We start from the raw sequence: 14,932 nt of genomic DNA, 5'->3' as shown, positions 1-14,932 counted from the left end.
GGGATTTTGCATAAGAATCTGCAGTCTACTAATAAGATCTGAAGTATCGTTACTGAACGCATTCGTTCTGCAGGAAATGTAGCGCTAGTTCGGATCTCCTAAACATTTGTTATTTTGCGTTGCCAGCATCGTTTTTTCATGAAACGCGCTAGATTTGAAGCCATCGCATGGCGTTCGGTCCGATGTTAATTGGAAGAATCTCTGTCCAAGGGAAGCAGGGTTGATGGGGCGACGTCGTCGGACAACCTGTAACGGTGACGTCGCCGCGACGATACCTGCTCTCCGAGACTATGAGAACGAATCGCGGCTAACAGCGGGAGCAAGAGCGGCAGCGGTTCAAGTGGGCGTAAGGGCCGGGAGAGAGAACGTCGTCCCGTGTTCCATACATGGCTATGCTATGTGGAAACCGAGAGACACAGAGAGACGGACGCACCGGCGGAGTCCCCACCGTGTGGACACGGCGGAGGCGACGTTTTCTCGGCACGAGTGCCCACCGCGTGCCTCGTGCACAGTATCAGCTAGTACCACGTCGTCGTACGGTCGTTCTTCGTCGCGTTTACAACGGGTACCGTCGCGGTAAAGCCCCATTGAACCGCGGGTGCAACGGAGACTTCGCCCGAACGCTGGTGCGCAGTAAACCGGAAGATGCACCCGGCGAACGCGTCACTGGTGTCACCATCTCTGTCCGTTCGTTCACGTTCAAGCCCACCGGACCTCGTCTAAACCGGCTCCGAGAAGTTCAAGCATCCGCGCCTATGGTCGAGTGACAACTCTCTCGGTTTGGCCAGCTCTCTCGAGCCTGTGATTGGCCCTCTCGAGCGTTGCCCGCGCGCAACACTCTACGTGGGTTGGATGCGTGAATGCCCGCGCCGCGCCTGCGTAAGTGCTACGACATACTGCGTGTGCGTGTGCCAAGCGTGAAGAGAAGCCGCAGGGGCCTAACAAGGGTCCGCAAACACCCGGACCAGAGGTATACACATTGCCATAGGTACGTGTGCGTCCGCAGAGCTTCTCCGCTAAAGATCAACGTGTTCTTCGTGCTTATGAAATATATATAAATCTATGTTGCTATATATATCACCTAACGAACCAGGATCACTTGTTAGTTAATTTAACACATGGTTCTAACGAACAGCAACTAGTTCAACAAAATGTTTATGCTTTCCGTATTTTGAAACACCGTGCGACGAGAAGTAGAACGTGCGTAAGAATCTCGTCATTATAGTGGGTTGTCTCACCTAGATCGAAGCACCCACTACACTAGAACTACTTAACGAATTCAATGTGTTAGCCATTCATAGTTTCATTCCCAGTTTTATTCCACGATTACACGTTGTTAGGTGACTTTGACGAAGTTGTTAAAGAATATTTGAAGGTGGTTGTATTTAGGACCGACGACCGGGTCTAAGCGTGTTAAGTTTTTTCAGCGTCGTCCCTCGCTACGTCTGGCTCCTCTTTTTCGAGGATCGTTTTTAGCATCCTACGAAGACTAAAACCAGTTTCACGTCCGGACGCGGACGTTGGCGAATCGCGACACGAAAGAAAGGAGAAATCGCTCAATCGATGATCACGCGTCTCTCTCTCTCTCTCTCCGCCTCTTAGAAAGAACGTCGCTTTTTCATTCCAACCCATTCCTTTCGAATTTCTATCTTGATTTCGATTGGTAAACAGATGAGGAAACGCGCAACATTTTCTCGATGAAAAGCGCAGCCTTGTCTCTGAATGCGTTTACGTCCCACGGTTTTCGCTGACAAGTTTCCGTTCCCTCGCTTTCGGTGAACGGTTCTCGTGGGACAGAAAACCTTCGGAACGGTTTGCCCAGATGAAAAATCCGACCGATACGTTTTCTACGAATCACTTCTTGGACTGTGTCTTTTTCATTCGTTCACGTAACGCCTTTTCGGTCTTCAGCAATCTCGCTCTCTTTTTCCCGAGCGGAGTTCGCGACTCGAATTTCACGAACTGGTCCAACGTCTTTTTCGTGGGCGTTTCGTACTTCAGCAGTTCTTCCAAGATTTCTTGTTGGTTCAGTGGGTTGAATCTGAGGGTGATTCTCCGACTAACGTTCATCACGTTCTCCACTGCCTGTTTTATGAAGTCCAGAGGAATGCCTTCGGACACCTTGGCCAGACAGGAGACGTCGATCCCGCGATCGACGCCGTGGTACCTCATCAGTAGATCTTTGTAAAACATGTACAGCGTGTTGTAGTCCGTGAGAGGAATCATTATGAACTTGTCGTGGACCCTGACGAAGGGACTTGTTGCTTTATATGGCTCCGAGGAGGTCGTGAGAAATAGGATCTGTAAAGTTTCACGTGAGGGAACTTATTGGACGCGTTTCACCGGCGATCGAGCGTACGGTCGGCATTGACGGCGATCGTGCGGTGTATCGGTTTGATGTAATTGCCAAACAATAATGAATAATTAATTCGTACGTTGGAATCTCTACGCCAATGGCCGCCCGTATCCGCCCGGAATCGACAACACTCTAAATCCTATGTTAACTCGCTACCACCCACGTCCCGGTCGTTTGGTAGGAGGTGTTTCATTGATGACCAGGCATGAACGATCGTTTGGGAATGAGAAAGAGGCTGGACCCGAAGTGGGGGTATCCAGACCCGACTTAATCAGGTGGTTCATTCATATTGGAGAAAGAGTCGAAACAGGAATATCGGGAATTTCATAAAGTGGGCGCGCTACCAGATCACCAACTTTAACATTCCTCGCCACTTTAGGAAAGGCAATGCAACACCGATTAGTTGCAACATCGACCGCTTTCCTCGCGGATAACCGAATCAAATAATCAACGCGCTTTCGTCAAGACAAATTAATTATCTAGCATTATAGTTACGTACTAAAACGAAACGTTCTTCATCAAAGAACCTACCTGGTCGCCTCGCTTGATGCTTTTCACAAGCTTCAGATAGTGTTTCGCGAATCTCTTCGGTTTAACGAATTGTTCCTCCGGAGGAACTTTCTTCGCCCAAACCTTCTCGGCATTGTCAATGAAAATTATGGAAGGAGCCAGCTCACGAGCTACTTTCGAGATCATGTCTATCAATTTTCGCTCATTCTTCTTCCCCGAATACTTGTCCACCAACACAATTGGCGTCATGTTGATTAGCAATGCTCCGACCTGTACAAAACCATGAAGTTCAACAATTTCGAAGCGTTGTCGGCTAAAAAATGTGCGAACCTCGGAGCAAATCGCATTGACTAGAAACATCTTCCCGTGTCCAGGTAGTCCGCAGATGCATACCGATCGTATCAAAGGTGCGATTTGATGAATCTCTTTAGAGCTTAATGGAAGAACACAGTTCTCCATCACCACCTGTTTTATCTCGCCTAATCGGTGGCGATAGTCTCGAAACTCTTTAGCGGCTTCGTAGTTTTGATACGACAGATCTCCCATCCAGTCCTTCATACACGTCGTAGGGTAGTTTGTGATAATGTTCGCTTGGACAAGCTCGTTGAAACTCTCTTCCACAGTGAACTTGTCCTGCTTGCCTTTCTTTCGTCTCTTTCCTTTCCCTTTTTTCTTTTTCCCTTACGAAATGAAATGCGGTTTAAAACATGCTTAAAAACACGCTCGTTAAAACAACCGACTGCTGGATAATTGCTGGGCTCTCTATTACTTTTACGATAGCAACTACGTGATCGACTCAATGATCGCGTTACTCAGTGGATGATTACTTCTCAATTAACACTTAAATGTAAGAGGTTTCTGTCGCGAAATCGTATCGCTGTTGGTACGATTGTCTTAACGAGCCTAACGTCTCATTTGTTTCAAGCGCAAGGGATGGAATTAGGGAACCCACCATGCGAATGAGGGATCTCAACTTCTCTGTCATCGGCTTTACAGTCTTTCTTCAGTGCCTGGTTCAGTCTCTTCAGCTCGAGCCTCATTAGTTCATCAACCACTTTTCTCATTTCTAACTGTAGCTCGTAACACAGCACGTTCTTGATTAGATCTTCGTAGATCTTGTGTTGAGGATCGACCGAATCTTCACGGAAACTCCAGTCCGCAATGAAGTCCTGATTCGCTGCGTCCAAAAGGCTGAACGCCTTTGTTTCTTGCATCCATGTCTCGTGTTTTATCTTCTTCTTTTTCGGCGCTACCTCTGTCTGCTGAGCTTTTGGATCGGGCTTTGCCGCCTTCTTCTGAGCCAGGTATTCTTGAGGAGTTAAGGTTTGTTCGGTGACAACTAGTATAGTACCGCCCAAACTTTCCGCAGGATACGCATCGAAATGGCCCAATTCGTTGTACCAGACGATAAACCACTCGCGTATCTCCTCCGTGATGTCCTCCATTAGACCTGGTCCCCTGATCTTCCACAGCTTATTAGAATTAAATGATCGTCGTTATCAAAGAAAAAATTTCTGGACAATATATAAATACTTTTGTCCGATGATTCTCTGTCGCATCTTCGACCCGTTTAACATACACCGGCATTTGGTCCAGCTTCCTCTGGAAGTTTTCTCTGTCTTTTACCAGGACATGGTCGGACTTCCGGCGAGGTATCGCTGCCCCTAATAGTTCTTCCAATCGGTACATTCTCTCCTTCAGCTTCTTCCTTTTCATGTAATTCCACCATGCTCTCTGTATTATTCTAGCGGCTCTCTCAAATGTTTCCCTAGTAAACTTCTTTGGAACAATTTCACCGAATTGTAGTTTTCGGCTGTAAACGCCCATTCGCTCCTCTACAACAATGTACAACTCACTTTATTTTAAGACTCAATTAGAGCCGCTTTGAACGTGTTAAGTGATTACTGACGCTCGGTTCCGACGATCCTCGCGATCCTTGCCCTCTCGTGGGACTGTATAAGCAAGATCGCTCTCATCATGGTTTCCTCCGCTGCGCGGCGAGCTTCCCGGGCAGCTAACTCTTCCGGCGAAACCTGGAGGATCGACGGTACCGACGTCACCTCGCTCTCTTCCTTCACTCTGCGTCTACGAACTTTCGACGTGCTTGCTTCTGCCATTAGTATACTTTCGGCTTCAGTTACCGATGTTTTATCTTCCTCTTCCGGTACTGGAAGAAATCCAATTAAATGAAAATAACACTTTATATGTCGGTCGTTTGTTGGTTTGTAACACTTGCTACAAGACGTGCATTTCAAAGCATTCTCCATCATTTCCCCAATGAATTTTCTACGTTGCTGGACCAAGTCTTTGCCACTCGCTGACATCGTGATCTCGACATCGTCTGGACTGTATTTTAACTGCTTCATGAAGTCGTCGGGCCACCTAAATAGATTTCAGTTCGATTGTCATGAGAACAAAACTTACGGTTTTTCTGTAAATAGCGAAGAATATAGCGAATGAAGTGTTGAAAATTCAAGAAGATGCATTGTTTTATATTCACTGGTAGTCCGTGAAATTTAGATCGACGATTCGTTTCTTGTACTCGAGCATTCGGCCAACCGCGCAGTCCAAAACTCGTTTGATTAGGTTGCGTTTCTGCGTTTGTACCATTTGATCGTGACAAACTATCAGTCTTTTCACCAGATTGCGATACCTACGTATTCGGATTAATACTTCTAACTCATGACCGTCGATCTCGGGCATGAATTATAAATCGTATACCTCAAATACGTGGGAAGCAGCATGTTCAAACCTTCTTCCGTCGTCTTCGTTCGCGCCCGGGCTTGTATCCTCCGATCGAGCATTAACAATTTCTCCAAGTCGTTCCTCGCGATCAGCCACAATTCATTGTAGTGATTATGCGACATCGGTCTTGGAGCAGTCTCTTTCTCCACGCTTTAACAACTGCCGTTTCAATTACTGTTGTTATTGTAGACTCGATCGAGGAACTAAAACATTAGTTACCAATTACTGATTTTGAGTGTTAAGAGAAATCGTTTTTATTGGAGTATTAACGGATAAATTTTGAGGTGATTGAAGGGCCGAAAGTTGGGTTATTGAAAGCGGATGGTGATGGTGAGGTGACAAGATTGAATCGGACAATGTTCAGTTAACAACTTGTTGCTTCCACCCGTATTCAGTCTAGAAATGTCGCAAGAATGTACAGGCCACAAATCCAAATGCTTAGAATTTTTGTCAACCGATGCTATCCTCGTTGATGATCAATCTATAAAGTCAATGAATCATTTTAGGATGCTGTGGACTTTACGATGTTCGCTGATCTTGGTGTTAACAACGCTGGCGTCATGCATAGACGCAACGAAGGAGTCGATAGAAGACGAGAGAACGATCGACAAGGCGACGACGAGCATCCCGACGCTCACGATGGTCCCGGACGAGACCGAGGCGGTACCGGTGAATAATTCGTCAAATGTTGTAAAAAGTTCGGTCGAGGAGAATGTTAAAGACTCGTCCCACGCAACTTTGCCTTCGTCTTCGCCTTTGCCATCGCTCGACACTGTTTGGGAGTGTCCAAATATTACAAAAGCGGGCGTCGAGTGTTCCTGCGACTTTCCACACACGCTCCGATGCACCGGCGATAGAACCACGCTGCAGGTAATTTTCACGCGTGGTACACTTTGTCCTGAATGTATGCACACGATGACTCACGAGGCTCCTTTAAATGAAATTAACGACCACGCCTGGATTGTACTGGGTGTATCGAAATAAGAGAACTTGAAACCGATAACTTATCGTTAAACGTTTCACGGTGCACAGAAAGGCTTCTAAAAGTCAGTGAAAATATTCATTGTTACTTGAAAGACATTGTGGAAGTTGCGAAAAATATTTTCTAGGATATACTGTAATTAATATTGACTTCTATTACTAGTCGCTTGTAGATAAATTTCATCGCGCGTTTTGTCTTAGATTATGATTATTTTGCCACGGTATCGAGGTCAGCGATTTTTTAGTCACCCGCCAGGCGAGTGTGGGCGTATAGACCGCCGATGAAATACAAGTCGTTCGTATTATCAGAGAGACCATTGTGCGGAGCCCGTTTTTCTCCTCTCCTCTATACGCAGGCTGCTTTACGTCGAATGTCCCGTTACCAATTACTCGGACGAATATCCTTTCTTGCGATACCTCCACGAATCGAATAATACCCGTTATGCAATCCGGTATAACTAATTAATCTTGAAATTAGAGGGGAACCTAGATCCGTTGACAACGCGAGCCATCTGCTATGGACGCGAGCTAGGCTAATCGATGAAAGATAGATTGATCAAAATTATTTCGTTGCAGACTATCAGCAAACACTTGAGATCTAGTCGTCCGGGAACCATATCGCTCCTCGATGTGACTGTCTCGGGCATCTCCTTATTACCAGCACGCTTCCTCGAAGGCGTCGCTCTTCATGGTTTGGTAGTCTCCACGGGAGAACTAAGGCGAGTTCACGAGAACGCGTTCATAGCGTTGGCAAGACCTCTTCAGGCCCTTGGAATTCCCAACAATCTCTTGGACTCTGTGCCCACGATTGCCTTGTCACATCTTATTGGCCTGGAACGACTGGATTTGTCGCAGAATAAACTGAAGACCCTAGAAGCCGATTCTTTCAAAGTAATACACTCGATAAACTACATAGTCAAATTAAAATTTACCTACTGTTTATTTTACGCTATTTTTTAACTCCAGGGTGTGTCAAACTTAACATACTTGGACTTATGTGACAATCTGTTATCCCAATTGTCGCCGCAAGCTTTTGCCTCGTTACCCTCACTGCGCTCCTTGAGGATGAGAGGCAACCGCTTGAGTGTCTCAGCGTTGTCAGCTCTCAGGGGCCTTAAGATCTTGGAGGAGCTCGACTTGTCAAACAATCTGTTGCTAGGGCCGATGGGTCCAAATTTTCTGCCCAAAATGCCACGACTGCGGTATTTGACTGTGTCGGAAAACGAGTTGTTTAACATTACGCAAGGAGCCCTAACAGGATTAAGAAACCTGTCTTACCTCAGTCTGAGCCATAATCAGGTATTCTAGAAATTAGCCTTAATCAAGAATTCTAGAAATTATTCTCTCCTCGTTATACCAATGTTAAAGTTGTTACTCTTACTTTTAGATTGATGTGCTGGAGGACGACTCATTCAAGTATCTATCGACTCTTACCAGGCTCGACCTGGCGAACAATCGCATCGTTGCGGTATCCAGCGCCTCTCTGGCTCATCTGGAGAAATTGACAACCCTAGACCTGACCCACAACTTCCTTAGATCATTGACCGCAGATTTAGTAGTGCCCCTGAAAAGCTTGCAAGATCTTCGTCTAGACGACAACGATATCACTATGGTAGCCAGCGACGTACCCACGTCCAAGCTCCGATTGAAAAAGCTCTCGTTAGCTGACAACCCTTTAAACTGCGACTGTACGCTCTTAGAATTTGCCAACTGGTTGAGCAATTCTAGTTTAAACGAGGAAGATAAATCCTCCGCGGTTTGCGCTACGCCTCCAGCTTTGGAGAATGGTATCCTGACGCAGGTTTCTCCTGGTAGTTTACTATGCGGCGACCCAACGCCGCCTATCACTACCAGAGAGCCTTCTACCGGAGCTCAGTTAACACTGAAGGAGTTCCATTATGACAGATCGACCGGCGTGAATCTTCTGTGGCACGTCGAGATGTGTACCGAGCGATACACCTGCGATACCTTGATCGTCTATGAAACTATAGGCGACAGCGAAGTCCAGACTGTCTCTAGTTCCCTTCATTGTGATTCCCGCATGATGAGGGACCCCTGCTCGCTGCCGGTGGCTATTCCGGCTTCCTTGAATCTGCAACCAGGCCACAAGTATCGTTACTGTGTTGTAATCCTTGTGCCAGGCAACTACGACGAGGTGTCTTTGGGTCTAGGTTGTAGTGACGTGCTCACCCTCGAGGAAACCAAACGTGATTTACAGAAAGATCAAGAACCACCCGCTACAGAGTCCACGGATACCAAAATAACTGGAGTTCACGTGAATGTATCAGATCAAGGATTTCTTCATGTGGATGTTAGCCTCTCAACTCCAAACAAATTCAGTCTACCCGAATGCGAATTGTCTATCGTTGTTTTTGACGCAGAATCCGCGGTTCGCAAGCAGAAACTGAACTGCAGCTTAACGTTCGTGACCTTAGAGGTTCTACTGCCTGGTCGCTATAAAGTTTGTGCCAGTCTTGATGAAGTGAACGAGGAAGACATTATTGGAAACTTTATGGACGATCGAGACCGGCTTCATTGCGTTGAAGTGCAAGGATTTAAGCAAAACACCGAGATCATTGTTTTGGTGATCATTGGGGCAGGTTGCGCTCTTTTGGTAGCGCTTGTATTACTTGCCAGAAGCGTTGTGAAAAGGGTGAGACATCCTAGAATACAAACACAATGTTTTCTACCCGCCCAGGAGTTTGAGATTACTCATAAAGCGCATTACATCAAATTGTTAGCCACGACGAAAGTCTGATTCAATTGCATTAATCAGCAGCTTTTCGTTTGTAGAGCGAACTATAGTGTTGTACAATGGCTTCCAGCGTCACGAAGTGGTAGTTGATATTTAATTGAGACAACGATAGCTTTGTAAATAATACAGCTTATTTTCGTTGACAACTTAATGTTCTCAAGACGAGACAATAGTCTAGGTAGGTGTGAATGGTGTGCCTGATTGTATTGCGAGGGATTGTCCCCATAAGTTACTAGTCACAGAGCTGATAATTCCAAGTAGAAGTATCAGCGGATTCTAGTATAAAGAAGAATGTAACAGAATTAAGATACGTTCTATGCGGAATTATTTTGCGAAGAGTTGATAAAAAAACGGGTGGATTATTATAGTATAAAGTGTCCATTTTCCACACTGCCGTTATAATTTCTTTGTGAAAGAGAAGACAATGTGTTGATTTTATTGTATTATTTAATTAAAGAATAATTGTTGAATAATAAAATTTTCGGGTGCCAAATACGCGTCCACTATTAACGAAAAATGCGCTTCGATCAGTGAAGAAGTTATACTTATAATGTTTTAGTTACTGTATAAACTTAGAAAACCTTTAATAATACATTAAGAAACCTGACTTATATATTTTTACATTTTATGTAAGTATTTTGTTATAAGCCTGTAAATATTTTAATTAATATTCTCCTTTATTACTCCCGCTCTAATGAATAGTCCTTATTTTACTATATTATTAATATTAGAATTATTCGTGTACAAAGTTTTTCAAAAGTCGCAGCGTATAAAAATAACTAACAACTTCGATGAAATATATAGTGGTGGTTATTACAAGCTTAAATATGTGGACCTTCGAGTTTTATTTCCATCATAGTTACGTATAATTGTTGAATTCTTGCAATTTTACCCCTTACACAGGCAACCAAAATTTTAACGGTGTTCAAAGAATGGTACGTAGATTAAATATTGTATATTTATGATCTTTTACGTAGATTTATAAGTTACCGAATTATACTATATTTCTTATTATCTAATCGTAGGTCATCTTTAGTTTTTTAATAATCTAGATTACAATTTTTAACACAAGATGACGATTGTATCGTAATCTTTAGCCATTAATAATGGCCTCTCAGCCAATAGCCAGCTGACGGCCACGTGATTTCCACTTCCTCAATCAAAACTTGAATTGCGTGTACAACTGTTTCCCTTTATTGTTTCTAAGTGGTATGTTCTTCCTTATTTATTGATTTGAATATTTTATGATACAATGTTGTTTTACATTTCTTCTTCTGTCGCAAATTAGATTACCATCACTGCTAATTGTAGTTTAATGACTTCAATACCCAGGATGGATAAGAGCCAAAAGCTCGAACTACTACGAAACGCAATTCAATCTTATCCTGATTTTCCTAAACCAGGTGTTGTATTTCGGTAAGTAGATTATCCATATTTATTTATGATGATTATTTAAGAAGTCAATTATTTAAAGAGATAATTATTTTCAGAGATATATTCAGTGCATTCCGCGATGTGGTAGCATTGAGAGCAATGAAAGATTTGATAGTGGAACATGCTTTATTTCTTGAAATTGATTTAGTTGTAGGGTTGGATTCTAGAGGTTTCCTTTTTGGACCAATGATTTCTTTGGAATTAGGAAAGCCTTTTATACCAATTCGTAAAAAGGGCAAACTCCCTGGAAATGTCATAGAAAAAGATTTTAGTCTGGAATACGCAGAGGTCAAGAAATTAAATTTGAATTAATGATTTTTTATTCTTAACGCTGTACATAATATTACTTACACATTTTATTTGTGTAGGAAACAATTGCGCTTCAAGTGGATAGTGTAACCAAAGGAGCACGTGTTCTAATTGTGGATGATTTATTAGCAACAGGAGGTAAGGAGGCTTCTTTTTGAGATGTTTATTTCTGTAAATATATAAGCTATGACATTTAAAACAAGTCACCTGAATAACTTGTTTTAAATGCTCCAGTTTGTACAGTGGTTTAGAAAATATTTTTATACCCAGTTTTTTTTAATGTAACTACAATTGACTACAAAGTATACATTACATGGGTGTGTTACTCTTTACAGAAAATTACATCTTAAAAACTAAATGTACAAATGTTTACTCAATCTGGTGTATTTAAATGATGTGGTTGCAGGTACTATGAATGCTGCTGTAGAACTATTAGAATCATTAGGAGCCAATGTAGTTGAATGTTTAGTAATAATTGAGTTAAGTGGATTAAAAGGAAGGGAGAAACTCAATGTTCCCGTTCATTCGTTTATTCAATATGACTAAATTTCTTGAGGTAACATGAAAAACACAATATAAAATTTAAAAATACTGGAATGTACATCTTACGGCGAGCCATGTTATTCCCATAGCTGGGATAAAATTATTATAAATACAGAGTTCAATACTTTTGTACATTTTATACAAACTTGAGACAATTTTAATCTCTTGTACAAAGATTTTTTAATAGTATTTACAAAATATCAATATTATAAAAGATTGTTCAATAAATCTATAGAATTATTTATATGATCAATGGTATATATTTATACTTCATTCCATTTCAGATACTATGCCCTGATGATGCTTTTTATATATGATAGAATTCTGAAAAGGCATCAAGTATTTCCTATTCTTGATTTTTGTGATCTTAAAGAGTTTAAAAGGCTGTATACTTCGTACTCCAATTTATCCACGTCTTGTTGTAGTTGTTCATAATGTTTCGATTTGTTATTTTTAGAATCTAAAACATCTTCGTCACCCGAAATTGTTGCTATATCTAATTTTGGAATATTATTATATTGCATTTCTGGTTTGCGTATGTATGCTGTACTTCCGGATATCCAATCGAAATCGGAAAATTTTTCTTTGATGCACCTTTCTACTTCTAAAAAGCATAAAATCATTTTATATTTTAGGAGTGATAAGTAACAGTTGTTGCAGTAATTTACCGGTAAGTCTCGCTTGATTAATCTGTTCCATAAACGTTTCTACTTCTTGCTTCAGTCTTTTCTGTTCGGAGATTTCTATAGCTTTATGATTATGTTCCCGGGCAATTTGTTCTTCTTGTTTCATTTTCTCCAATTCCAGTACAGACACTTTATCAGTCAAGAATTTTGGAAAGTCATTTAACATGAGTGGTAAATATGGTCCATTGGAGGGTAACGTAATTAATTCATTTCTGTAAAAAAATATCACACAATATTTACATGATATATAAGGTGGTAGTTAGTTGCTCTTACCTGAGATAACGACTAGGATGTGTTCTTAAGGGTATATCTTTATCAAGTCTGTGTGCAAGTTTAAGCATCTCTTTTGCACTAATATGGCTTTGTGTGGTATAGTACCGCTTAAAATGTTCTGGAGTGTGTAATGAGGAAATTATAATATCACGTGAACAAATGTTGTACGCGACAACACTCATCAAAAGAAGAGATGGCTTTTTATAAGATATCAAATGATCCCATAGAACTAACCACTCAGAACGAGAGAAAACTTCGCTCATTGCGGTCATTAAAAGTGGCCACGCGTACTCGCTAGACGTTACACCTCTTTCGCAAAATATATTCAACAAAGATGGATCGGCTTGTAGAAGGATATTTTCTATCATACCTAACACATTTAAAGGTGGTAGAGGATGATATTCAAACCATTTTTGGCAGTAATTTAATAATATACTGATAATGAATTCAAATCCAAGGAGGGGATCTTTCTGCAATAACAATAAATTGTAATTTAAGATATAAAAAATTATTTGTACCATTGCATAACGAGCTATGTTACCTGGGAGATCATAAGAAATGGAAAAACAAGTTTTGGTAAAAATGAGCACTGAGATAGTAAAGGACACCACTGTATCAAACAATTTATTGTTGTCGTCAACAATATCTGTTTGCTCCTATTTGCTAATGAATAATTTTTAAGAAATTTCGGTGGACAATGTACATTTGCAGCTTCGTTAGCTAAGGTACAATATGCGTTTCTGTTGCCTGGTAACTCTAAAATAGTAGACCATATTAGAAGTCGATAATTCTCTGGGTACTCTCCAAATTCTTTCAAAATTGGTATCAATCTTTCTAAACGCAATTCTTGTTTCATAAGTTGCTTGACACATTGTAAGTGATCTGGTATACTATGAGCAACTGGTCTACATGGTTCCTTCAATTTTTTCATGGGCTTAGATTTCTCTGATATTAATTTTTCAGTCATAATCAATTTTAAATATCCTTCTAGACGTATTACTGCTATATATCTGCCATCAGCAGACACTACAATTTTTTTTACAGGATTCGATTGCAGGGTATGAACTAAACAAGATCGTGTCAGATCAAAAAAATGAAGTGTACAATTTGATGAAATGCATGCCAATACATTGTTTGCCCCACCATCCAAAGGTGATGGCACAAGCGACATTTGCTTTATCCCATTAATACTATCTGGTAAAAATAAAGTCTTCAGTAAATTCCAGTCACATGTGTTCAGAATAATAATTTTATTTCGAGCACCAGTCATGATCATTGCTCTCCCATTTTGTGTGAAAATGAAATTCTTAACGTTTGTAATACCAAATATTTTTGCATTTATTTTAACATCATTTTCCAACTCTTTAAAATTCCATGCTTGTAGGGTATCATTGTAATACAGTGCAACAATATGCCCTAAGCTTGAGAAGCTTGCTTTCTTTATTATAACATTCTTTATATTAACTCTTAATTGTTGAGCCTTACTACAAGAACGTAAGCACCATATTATTACCTCTTTACGAGAACAAGTTAAACAGTATTGTTTGTAAAACGAAATATGTGTAGGTGGCAATTTGTGAGCAATCAATGAACAAAACTGTGCAGCGTTTGTATTAACTCTCACAATTTTTATGTCAGCTGTGGTAAGGCCAATTAGTATCTCGAATTTATTTATAGGATTGAATGCCACTAATGTTGCTTGTCCAATGTTACCTAACTTTTGATAAGAAGGTGTATTACTTAAGTCAATGTAATATAAATATCCTGCTGTATCTATTGCAACAAGATATTCTACATGACAATCGAATGCCAAGTGTACAAAGTTAACTCTGCCAGTACACTGGGTTCTAGAAATGGTTTCTGTTTTGAGCTCATAAGCATCATCAATTTCTCGCAAATTCTGCCACTTCTTCTTGTACATTTCTTTAATTTGTATGAAATAAACAAATTAATTTTACTTCAGTATACTTCTCGTGTATTTGGCAATTGCAGATTACATTCAGGTTATGTTTACATTTAGAAACGTCAAACACGACAGTGTTCACACCGTTCAAATTTTCTTTGCATGTATGTGTATATTGCGGAAAATTCAAAATCAAATAAATGTGATCTTTAAGAAACTACTTCAATCGTTTATTACCATTTAAAATTTGTGCTTTCCTAATATTATTTAAACGAATACAAATGATTCCTACCATTACAACCAATTTATCTTAGATTGCTATGTACAGTAATGCACTCGCCGTTTTCCTTCTACTATAATTGTGAGGGCGGCACAAATAGATCGCCAACCAATTAGAGGAATTTTTTCTATGTCGATACGCATTAATGGATCGACTT

General features: G+C 40.9%; 4 protein-coding genes across 4 annotated transcripts; 2 read left to right on the top strand and 2 right to left on the bottom strand.

Moving 5' to 3' along the window:
* Positions 1–1,854: 1,854 nt before the first annotated feature.
* LOC144468507 (IQ and AAA domain-containing protein 1-like) lies at positions 1,855–5,733 on the bottom strand. Its single transcript, XM_078178046.1, has 9 exons — positions 5,588–5,733; positions 5,367–5,519; positions 5,115–5,248; positions 4,776–5,033; positions 4,400–4,701; positions 3,819–4,338; positions 3,197–3,546; positions 2,888–3,136; positions 1,855–2,301 (listed from the first exon to the last, which is right to left on the bottom strand). The coding sequence occupies exons 1-9, from the start codon at positions 5,731–5,733 to the stop codon at positions 1,855–1,857; spliced, it is 2,559 nt and encodes an 852-aa protein (XP_078034172.1).
* A 385-nt stretch (positions 5,734–6,118) lies between these two features.
* Lrt (Leucine-rich tendon-specific protein) lies at positions 6,119–9,481 on the top strand. The gene is made up of 4 exons (XM_078178965.1): positions 6,119–6,481; positions 7,169–7,483; positions 7,559–7,891; positions 7,980–9,481. The coding sequence occupies exons 1-4, from the start codon at positions 6,119–6,121 to the stop codon at positions 9,348–9,350; spliced, it is 2,382 nt and encodes a 793-aa protein (XP_078035091.1). The 3' UTR covers positions 9,351–9,481.
* A 990-nt stretch (positions 9,482–10,471) lies between these two features.
* Positions 10,472–11,807, top strand: Aprt (adenine phosphoribosyltransferase). The gene is made up of 5 exons (XM_078178964.1): positions 10,472–10,556; positions 10,636–10,763; positions 10,838–11,069; positions 11,150–11,228; positions 11,497–11,807. Exons 2-5 carry the CDS (start codon positions 10,663–10,665, stop codon positions 11,634–11,636), a joined length of 552 nt encoding a protein of 183 aa, XP_078035090.1. The 5' UTR covers positions 10,472–10,556; positions 10,636–10,662; the 3' UTR covers positions 11,637–11,807.
* Positions 11,605–14,652, bottom strand: LOC144469063 (TBC1 domain family member 31). Its single transcript, XM_078178963.1, has 4 exons — positions 13,134–14,652; positions 12,593–13,062; positions 12,302–12,531; positions 11,605–12,237 (listed from the first exon to the last, which is right to left on the bottom strand). The coding sequence occupies exons 1-4, from the start codon at positions 14,511–14,513 to the stop codon at positions 11,969–11,971; spliced, it is 2,349 nt and encodes a 782-aa protein (XP_078035089.1). The 5' UTR covers positions 14,514–14,652; the 3' UTR covers positions 11,605–11,968.
* Between the last annotated feature and the right edge of the window lie 280 nt (positions 14,653–14,932).

The sequence above is a fragment of the Augochlora pura genome, chromosome 4 (assembly GCF_028453695.1).
Source record: "Augochlora pura isolate Apur16 chromosome 4, APUR_v2.2.1, whole genome shotgun sequence".
NCBI classification, from domain to species: Eukaryota; Metazoa; Arthropoda; class Insecta; order Hymenoptera; family Halictidae; genus Augochlora; species Augochlora pura.
Note: the sequence above shows the minus strand (reverse complement) of the source record. Positions and strands in the feature narration are given on the sequence as shown.